Here is a 10,475-nt window from a genome sequence, read left to right as displayed (position 1 = left end):
TCCAACGGGTTTAAAATAAAAGCCTGTTCTTTCGATTTAATCTCCTCCTCTAACTCTTTTCGTTTTTGTGCTTGCTTTCTCTTATGAACACTATTCATAGAAATCAAAATACCTCTCATATAGGCTTTGCTAGCATCCCAGACTATTGAAATCGGAGTACCTTTATGCATATTTAACAAAAAAAATTCTTTCAATTGATTCTTACACTTCTGCACATTTATATCATATCTAAATAAATTTTCATTCAATCTCCAAGTTCTTCTCTTTCCTTCTTCACCAAATAATTCCATCCACACCGGACTATGATCAGACAATGTCCTAGGAAAGATCTTAACATTCTTCACCCTGGAAAGAAAGTCATTAGTTATCAAAAAAAAGTCAATTCTCGAGTAGGATTGGTGCCTATCCGAAAAAAAGGTGTAGTCTTTCTCATCCATATTCCGTTCCCTCCATATGTCCTCTAGTTCCAGTTCCTCCTTCAAATCAAAAAAAGTTTTGGGCAATGTTGAATTAAAAGCTTTACAGGAACCTTTCTTGTCTTTTCTTGGATCTAAGACACCGTTCCAGTCTCCCATCATAATAACTGATTTATAATCCATTTGATTTAGTTTCTGATGTATCAATTTATAAAACTGTTTCTGCTGTTGATTTGGAGCATATAATCCAATGATAAGACATTTCTTCCCATTCAAAAGCATTTCAATAAAAACATATCTTCCTTCTGGGTCAGAATCAATCAATTTAGGCAAAAACTCCTTCTTAACATAAATAACTACTCCACCTTTTTTCTGAGGCGCAGGTGCAATAAAATGTATTCCCAACCGTGAATTAATCAAATACTTTTGATCTTTCACTGTAATTTGAGTCTCTTGCAAGCAAACAACATCATTTTTATGTTGCTTCAAATAATAAAATACCTTTTTTCTTTTCTGCGGTGAATTCAAGCCATTAACATTCCATGTCAGGAACCTTGCCATCTTTAGTGGCAGAGAGCCTCAGGAACGCCCCTTGCAAATCAGCCGTCACTGATTTCTTCGGTCTCGCTCCTCCCACTGGCTCTGAAGTTACTTGCTGCGCTATGGGTACCGCATCCACTCTTCGTTGCTCTCTTTCTTTACGTCTGTGAGCTGCACGGGTCAATCTCTGTGATTTTGGATCATCTTTAATTTCCAAAAGTTGTAACTCAGCTTGAACTTGATCTTGTAAATTAGTAACGCTTGATGATGATGTAGCTCCTTGAGTGTCTTTATCTTCTGGAATTCTTTCCTTCCTAATACCTTGTGGAGACACTGATGGACCTGCTTTCAAAATTGAGCTATAAAAATCTTTTGCTTTTGCCACCGTATTAAGCCGATAACGTACGCCCATATAATTAACCATTATACCAGCTGGTATATCCCATCTGAATTGTATTTGTCTCACTGTCAGTTCTTCAGCCAAAAAAGCAAAATCCTTTCTTCTTCTAAGTATCTTGGGTGATATTTCTTTTAAGATTATCACGTCTTGTCCTAAAATTTGAAATCTCATTAAGATCTGCTCTTAATGGTCTTTTCTCTTCAATGGTTTCTTTCCCCAGAATGGCTTCATGGAGTCCAGGCATTCACGGTTTTAAGCCTTCTCTTCTCCACCTTGGCTTTCATTATTTTCATGTGGCAGCTCTACACGATGAAGCGGGGAAGCCTGTTTTATGCCACAGGAATTTTCCAGATATTGACTGGTAAGGGTCCCATTTGAACACTGCAAAATCATAGAGCAAGAGAGAGGTGGTAGCATCCACGAGGAAGGAAGATTAGGACTGAGTTGTAGGGGAGTGGAGGTTACCATGTGCAAGACGTAAACAGCAAGGGGTATTGCATAGATCAGTGTTTCTCAACCATAACAACTTGAAGGTGTATGGACTTCAACTCCCAGAATTCCCCAGCATGTTAAGGTCTAACTTAATTGGAATGATTTGCAAAGTGTTTAGCTACTTTGTTGGAACCCTGGATGAATCTGGTTGTGAATCTGGTTATGTTCCATTTTGCCCAAATTATCTTTTTAATATAAAGACCTTGCAAGCCCCAGTTAAGAAGTGGAGCTCAGGAGAAGGAAAACTTGGCTCTTCAAATAGCCTTCAGAGGGGTGACTTCAAGATGGGTGGACTTCAACTCCCAGAATTCCCAAGCCAGAATTGCTATCTGAGGAATTCTGGGAGTTGAAGTCCATCTGTCTTAAAGTCACCACGGTTCAGAAACACTGATCCCAGCTATTCCAATCAGAATTACCAATAAGAAGTTGTAGTTCAACAACATCCCACACACCATAAGTTCCTCACCACTCTGCCCACTTATCTCTAGTGATCCTGGGATGCCTATTGCGGATCTGAATAGGCGGCTGGTGGGATTTTGCACTATATAGGAATTGTCTATAATCTATATGGATGGGAAGGATGTAATTATCCTTTAGGTTGCTTGCTGAAGATGGGGAAGCAAGATGGAGCTGTAACTTGATCCTAATTCACCTTTTTTGGTTCCTTCCCAGCTGTCTCGGTGTTCACAGCTGCCTTGATCTACACTATCCATGTGGACACGTTCCAGCGTGGCCGAATGCCTGGCGGCTCTTACGGTCACTGTTTCGTACTAGCCTGGCTGTCTTTTCCCTTGGCCCTCATCAGTGGGATTGTCTACATCCACCTTCGGAAAAAAGAGTGACTGACAATAGGGAAACCTCCCCATTTATTTTGGAAGGAGACTTGTTCTCCTTTCAATTTAGCTATGCATGCATTCTTTGCAGTTTTTGAAAGCACTCGTGGCACACAATTCTATGCAATGGGTAACTTGATCCGTGGGGGTTCTTGCACTGTAAGTGCCTGATTTTCGTTTGCATACGGGTAGTCCTCGACTTATGACCACAATTGAACCCAACATATCCGCTAAGCAAGACAGCTTTTTGCTACAATTGCTAAGCGAATAACTGCAGTTGTTAAATGAACCATGTGGCCGTTAAAGGAATCCAGCTTCCCCATTGACCTTGTTTGCCGGAAGCCAGATGGGAAAGATACAAATGATGATCACATGACCCTGGGATAGTGCAACTGTCATAAATACATGCTAATTGCGAGGCACCCAAATTTTAATCAGGTGACCATGGGGAGGCTGCAATGGTCATTAAGCGTGAAAAGCCTATTCTCCTAATATCTGGAGAAAGGTTTGCTTCTACTTTTTTGTAATTATGTACATGTAGATTATAGTCCCCTTTTACGTTTGCAAATGAGGGAACAATATATTCCTCCTGTAGTGTTTTTTTTAAATAATAATAATAATAATCTCCCTTTTTGATAACCTGCAGTATGGCAGTCAACCCCTCCAACTTTTTTATAAAATCATTTTTTATTTGAAATACATATTTTAATGGGGAAAACATGGAGATGCATTGGTAGTGTAGATACAAAATATATTTCTTTTTTAAGTTTCTGCAAATGGAAGGCAAACTGAAATACAATGTAAAAGGATTCTCATGTGTGTTTTTTAAACTCATTTTAAAATGGAGGTTAAATAAGAATCTGTTTTATAACGTGTTGATTTTATTGCAGATATTTCTGTCTTTTCACATTTGCCTCTTGGGAGATAAAATACTGTGTGGATAAAATTCCTATTAAATTGCAGTTGGAAAATCACTGAACTTTTTAAAAGTTTGAAGAACAAGCCACAGGAGTCTCTGCTTATTGCTTGTTCAGAAAAGTCTCTAATAATCTTTTAAAAAGTGTCCTCTTATTATTGTATATGTAGGAGCATTTGTGAGGGAGGTCAAAAAAGTCAAGATGGCAGCCATGACTGCAATTGATTCTCTTTTTGTATACAGCACTTATACAAAATTAGTGAGCTTCAATTATGCACTTGCTATTGTGCAGCCATTTCTACTTTAAAAAAAAAAACAAAAAAACCTCCATTCCCACAGATTAGCTTCATCCAATCTTTGGAATGCTTCCCTTTCAGAATATTCTACTTAGGAAAAAGTCAATAGGGAAAATAACTACTTATCCCACAGTAGATTTGTGGGATAAATAAAGGATGTGTTCAACGGGACATTCTTTATTTTGTATCTAAGATCTTTGTTGCTATTTCTTAAAACACCAACTTTCTTTATAGTACAGGTAGCCCTCATTTAGTAACCAAAACTGGGACTGGCAACTCAGTAATTAAGCAAAACAGTCGCTAAATGAAAACATGACTGCTTGTGATCTTACTTCAGCTTCCCTTTGCTTTACAAATCTGTAAAGGTCATAAACATAGAGAATTGACTGCGAAGTTACTTTTTCATCACCATAACAACTGCGAATGGACACTAAATGAGGTGGTCGCTAAACAAGGACTACCTATAACTTTCAGTAACTTTATTCAGTGAGTTACAACCAATTGTAACAATCTGTTCAATGGCTATACATTGGCAGCAGTATTTGTTCCCACTCACATTAAAATCCATCAGGTTTTTGTTTTTTTCTAGCTTTTTCCAAATTTTCTCCCTGTATTCTCAACCTCCTGGCTGAGAATTACAGGGACTGTAGGCTGCATATCCAAAAATCTGCAGTTTAAGGAATGTTCACAAAATTATGAGGAATGTTCACAAAATTATACTTGTGTACCATCTTTCTTCAACAGGTTTGCTCTTTGTTCAACTTGATTGCTAGTGCCAAAATTGATGGTTCGTACAAATGTCCCTTTTTGTCTTCTTCCAATGGCTTTTATATTTTATACTTATTTTAGAAATTAAAAAGCAATGAAAAGAGTTGACAGAGCTGTATCTTCCTTCTTTGGTATGGCAAATGCTTTTTATTCCCAACTCCAGAGCTATGGTGGTGGCGCAGTGGTTAGGATGCGGTATTGCAGGCTGACTCTGCTGACTGCCAGGAGTTCAATCCTGTCTGGCTCAAGGTTGACTCAGCCTTCCATCCTTCCCCAGTCAGTAAAACGAGGACCCAGATTGTTGGGGGCAATAGACTGACTCTGTAATCCTCTTAGAGAGGGCTGTAAAGCACTATGAAGTGGTATATAAGTCTAAGTCCTATTGCTATTGCTATTCTCTTAGTTTTCACAGGGGAAGCTCGTAGTTAGAGAGGAGACCATGAAAGATTATGATTTGGGTAGCTCTTGTTTAGTAAACACGAAGCGACCATCAACTCCGTTGCTAAATGATGTGGTCACTAAGCTGAAGATCACTCAACTGCAACAGGCTTGCTTCTATTTGGTTGTTAAGTGAATCACAATGGGTGTAATGTAATGTGTCACATGACCGCAACTTCTGTGTCCTGTGTCCTCCATTGTCAGAAGTCAGTTGTGAAGCATGTGAATAGCAGTCATGTGACTGCGGGGTGCGGTGGGGGCCACAAATGTGCCCTGGTTGCAAAGTGCCCAAATGGTGATTGTATGATTGGGATGGTGCGATGGTTGTGCAACAGAATTTGTGTCAGCTAGACTTTTTAAAAAATAATTGTAGCTTTGACACTGCATGAGGCAGTTGGTAAGCGAGGATTACATGTAGCAAATTGCAACTTAAATATAATCCACACAGCTAGTATCGAGGTTAGCCACAATCCAAATTGCTGTTGTTCATTCACTACCTTGCAGTCTAACTGGGCAAACTACTTTTTATTTACAGGAGGTCCTCAACTTACAACAGTTCATTTAGAGACCCTTCAAAGTTACAACTCCCTTGAAAAAAAGTGACTTATCACTGTTTTCAACACTTAGCAACAGTTGTAGCATCCTCATGGTCACATGATCAAAATTCAGATGTTTGGCAACTGGCATATATTTATGACGGTTGCGATGTCCCGGGGTTGTGTGATCACTTTTTGTGACCTTCTAACAAGCAGTCAACAGTGAGTCAGATACACCTAACAACCGTATTACTAACAACTGCAGTGATTCACTTAACAGCCGTGACAAAAGGTCATAAAATGGGGCAACATTCACTTAACGACTGTCTCACTTAGCAACAGAAATTTAGGACTCCATTGTAGTCATACGTTGAGGACCACCTGTGTCGTGGCATTTGAACATTCAACTGCTTACAAGCTTCGCCACAACCATATTATTTTCACAAATAAGAACCAAGCGGTGGACCAGCTGGTTCTCGGCTCCCTTGTTTATTTTGCCTGTGTGGGGTATAAAATGGGGATGAGTTGCTTTTGGCCTGCCTGTACAGTGTAACTACTGGACTGTCTGCCTCTCTGACAAAGTAACCTACTCCCATCCATATTAGGCAAAAGTGCAGCTTCAAGTCTATGGCCCACTTCTTACCAGCTCCCTTCTCCTCTCCTTTGCCCTCATGCTTGTCTCCTCCATGGTTTAGGCACGCCAGCGCCAGTGCTTTCGTATGTGAGCGGGTAACTACCCGTTTAGGGCCCTCTTCCTCCCCGTCAGCCTTCTCACTCCCCCCTCTTCTTCTCTCGCCGCTGGCCGTATCCCTCACATCCTCTTTCTCCTTCCCTCTCTTCCCCTCGTCTCCTCTCCCCTTTGTTCCATACTCATCCTCTCTACCAACGCCACCCTCTCTAGATTGTGCCCTCCCCTTTTTTTGTCTGTTATCCCTAGCTCGATTACCAACTCCCAGGGGGTTGCCCCGTGCTTCCCGTTGTCTCCAGCACGGCGGTACTGCGGAATGGAGTGGTCGGGTCGCAGGGTGTCCTAGAGGGCTCCTCCTCTTCTCTCCCGTGCACGAGCGGGTGGTCATCCTCCTCCTGGGGTCTCCCTCCTCTCTATCCGCCTCCGTCCTATCGTCCCCGTATGGTCCAATCTCAGCCAGGTCATCACGATCACTCCTCGCTCCGGTGTCTCCGGCCCCCATCGAAGGTATTCGGGGGTCCCCCTCCTCCATCGTCGTCCCGTCCGTGTACGTCTCCTCTTCCGGGCACCCCCAAATGTTGGGCAGTTGGAGGGGTGGCAACAGCGTTCTTCCCACAGCGTCCCCTATTAATTCCATGGGCGCTCTCGATGTTCCGTTGCAACAATTCCAGCCGGGTGGGGGGTTGCCGCTTGTGCTCCAAGCTCTCAGTGCTAAATGCGCTGGACAGAGATCCACATGTCGGTTTATTGAATCCCTGTCTGAGAGCCAGGCCTCCTTAAGCAAACGTCCCCCTTTCATGCTGTCATTAGCCAGTATACGCACATTGTCGAAGTCGAACCGATGGCCACAATGTGCGTATACTGGCTAATGACAGCACGAAAGGGGGACGTTTGCTTAAGGAGGCCTGGCTCTCAGGGATTCAATAAACCGTCATGTGGATCTCTGTCCAGCGCATTTAGCGCTGAGAGCTTGGAGCACAAGCGGCAACCCCCCACCCGGCTGGAATTGTTGCAACGGAACATATTTGGTGGACATGTAGGGATGTTAAAGCCTTTTGGATTAAGATTTGGTGGAACCTTCAACAGATTTTTAAGAAAAAGATAAAATTTACACCGCAATTATTCTTATTGGGCATTATGGATAATCTGGACTCAAAAGAAATGAACTTGATGTTGTACTGTATAACAGCAGCGAGGACATTGATTGCTCAAAATTGGAAAAAGGAGATATTACCGACTATGGATGATTGGAGACAGAAAGTTTCATATTTTGCAGAAATGGCAAAAATATCCGCATACCTGAAGGATCAATATCAGGAGAAATTTATTTTGGTATGGAGAAGATGGATAGATTATATTCAGAGAAAATATGAAATGAATAATTATCATATAGCTTTTGATTAATTATTGTTACTTATAAATATTTTTATATATAATTTATATATATAGTTTATAGTTAAGTTGATTGTATATTAGAGTTATAGTAAGTTTATACTTGTTTATATTATGAATGGGTTGTTTGGGTTAAACTTGGATTACTATATGTTTATTCCTGTATTCAGCTCTGGGAAGTCGGGGGNCTTGGCAGCAACTCCGTGGCTGCCTGCCAAGACCTTTACTGATAACTCACAGTACAAATACAAATCAAAGTCCAGGATAATTCCGAAGTGCTACAACAGAAGATTCAGTATTGTTCGTCACAAGAGTTTCAAACGGCACACCCCTTGCTTATATAGCCTGTGGGGTGTGGCCCAGTGACTCAGCTGAAATCTCTGGCACAACGTTTTAGCTGCTGCGCACATTTGTCCCTCCGACGCTGGCGTGGATCCAGCCAAGACGTATCCTCCTCAGAGTCCGACACACCTGGCTCCTGGCCAATCCCAGAAGCACCTGGCTCCTGGCCAATCCCAGAAGCACCTGGCTCCTGGCCGATCCCAGAAGCACCTGGCTCCTGGCCAATCTCCTCTCCGTCGGAAGACACCGAAGGCCGCACCAGAGGGGAAGGTCCTGGAGAGGGAGGCCTGGCCATCTCCTCTCCTTCATGTTCAGAGCCTTCCTCCTCCAATGATAGGGACCCACAGGACGGAGCCACAACACCACTGCCCCCTTTAGCTATGTGCAAATTCCCAGACTTCAAATTTGAGAAGCAAATGTGTGTGTTTTAGTGTAAACAATTACTGGACCAAGGGGAATAGGGTTCTGGTCTTCCAGTAACTCAGAACTTATCTATTGCATTTTTCCCCTCCATACACAGCCTGAACGTGCTATTTTGTTCAGGACCACACAGGATGGAAAGTATCCTGTGCCACCTATGTAAAACTGGCAGGAAAAAAAAATAAAGCAAGGAAACCTAGCATGCGATATGGCTTTCAAGCTTGCCATTAAGTGTATACTGTGCAATTCAAAGTGCTATAGAAGGGGTTTAATACATTTTTCAGAAATGCCCCCAGCAGGCTGGCACATGATATTAAAAATCCATCTCGCCCTAAATGCAAAAGAGATTCACTGCTTTGCACAGTGCTCATTTCAAATGTAAACTGCTTCCACTCATTCCTTGGGGAAAGAAAAATAAACAGCTCAAAGGAAGGGGAAAAAAAAGCAGCGTGTCTAATAAAAAGTGCTGATATTTTAAAAGCAAGAAAGTTCCTCTCTGCAAAGAAGAGAATCTGAGGTGCATTATGGCTTTGTATAATGATGTCTAATGTTGTACTCCAAATAGTATTTTCATAGTATGCAAAGGTTAACATTACAGCACATTGCCAACAGGATATCTGGAAGAAGAACTGGTGTTAAAGGAAGCACATCTCAGGAGCTGAAATCCAATAGCTTCTAAGAATCCATGTGGTACAAGTAACTACACCACAGGGCACTGTTCTCTTAATGCTTTGGAAAAATAAGGTTCACATCCTCTCGCCTTCAAAACCTGGCATGCTCAATACCACAGGGACAAGGCTGATTTAGAGGCCCAAACACCAATTAAAACAATCCTAGGAAGCTCTTATCCAATGACAGGATGGGCTGCTCCCCTTACTTCCAATTCCTTGAGATGCTTCCAGGCACGTTCGGCACAGAAGTTAATTTCCAGCCCAGAGCGCAGGCGCAACCAAGCCTCAACCTGTTTCCTCAGATGTTCAACAGGATTGGAGTCTGCAAACGCAAAGAGAGGAGCCAGAGACCTCACGGGAGCCGAAACCGATTCTCAGAGAAGGGCCTTCCCTTTGCTTTCTGGCATCCCTATCCCAGCCCATACCTGTCTCACACCTGCCTCCTTTGACAACCGCTGCTGTGGTTGCTGGTGGCACTGCAGGAGGAAACTGTGTGCCAAGATGACTTCCTTGGAGTGCTCCTCCTGGGCCCGCAGGGTGAGGGCATCCAAAAGCTCTGAGTTATTGGAGGTGCTATGGTAGTACAGCATATGCACCAGTTCGAGAGAGTGGATGTTCCTCCACTGGCCAAAGACCTAAGAAAACAATGCAGAATACAGGTAGTCCTCGACCTACAACAGTTCTGTTGTAACAGTGACTGTTCAAAGTTGCAACAGCACTGAAAAAAGTGAGCTGTGACCCTTTTTGGCACTTATGACTGTTACAGCATGTTCTGAATCGTATAGATCTATGCAACTCTAACTAGAGAGCATGTATCAGTATGTTAGAATACCTGTGTTAGAATACCTGGCAGTTATTGGGTTAAATGCTGGTTTTGTTAATGGGTCAGTGGGAGGAGTTTCTAAAGGGCATTGGGAGACTTCCTGGACACAAGCCACATGGGAATGCCTTTGTTCATCCAGCTCATGGCTTCCAGCCACACGGCTTGGAGATCTCATGCTTATGCCAACATGTGATGCTTAGGCAGAAGAAGAGGGGAAAAATCATTATCAATTTACCTATGGAAATGAACAGAGAGATGTAATATACAGAAGCACATCGTAAAAGCAAGTATTTCTCTGAATAAACATTTATCTGTTTTATAATTATTTCTATTGAGTTGTCTGTCTGCCTTAGATTGGACAGAGAAGCAAGTTGTCCTGTCTGGGCAGAACAGTAAATTGATAGGATTAATTTTCCTCTGATCTGCAACAGTTTAAAGAAGTAAAGTAAAGATTCTCTTGCATGTGAAAGAATGCTCAGAGTTCATATTAGCTTTGTAAAGGCA

At 42.2% G+C, this 10,475-nt stretch overlaps 2 protein-coding genes across 4 annotated transcripts in view; one reads left to right on the top strand and one right to left on the bottom strand.

Moving 5' to 3' along the window:
- The window catches only part of LOC107283112 (epithelial membrane protein 3-like), a 17,484-nt gene extending 14,608 nt beyond the window's left edge, over positions 1 to 2,876 (top strand). For all 3 annotated transcript variants that reach the window (XM_015810964.1, XM_015810963.1, XM_015810962.1), the window contains 2 exons: positions 1,577 to 1,717; positions 2,521 to 2,876. In XM_015810964.1, the coding sequence (XP_015666450.1) occupies positions 1,577 to 1,717; positions 2,521 to 2,690 (311 nt within the window). In that variant the 3' untranslated portion in view covers positions 2,691 to 2,876. The remainder of the gene's footprint in view (positions 1 to 1,576; positions 1,718 to 2,520) is intronic.
- Positions 2,877 to 9,321: 6,445 nt separating this feature from the next.
- LOC107283096 (transmembrane protein 143-like) overlaps positions 9,322 to 10,475 on the bottom strand; it is a 70,987-nt gene continuing 69,833 nt past the window's right edge. Inside the window, 2 exon segments of the mRNA XM_029283135.1 lie at positions 9,322 to 9,470; positions 9,585 to 9,783. Coding sequence (XP_029138968.1) covers positions 9,322 to 9,470; positions 9,585 to 9,783 — 348 coding nt within the window.

Source organism: Protobothrops mucrosquamatus, unplaced genomic scaffold, assembly GCF_001527695.2.
Source record: "Protobothrops mucrosquamatus isolate PMUCROS unplaced genomic scaffold, P.Mucros_1.0 scaffold25, whole genome shotgun sequence".
Lineage (NCBI taxonomy): Eukaryota > Metazoa > Chordata > Lepidosauria > Squamata > Viperidae > Protobothrops > Protobothrops mucrosquamatus.
The sequence above is the reverse complement of the archived record's forward strand: the minus strand, read 5'-3'. Positions and strand labels throughout refer to the sequence as shown.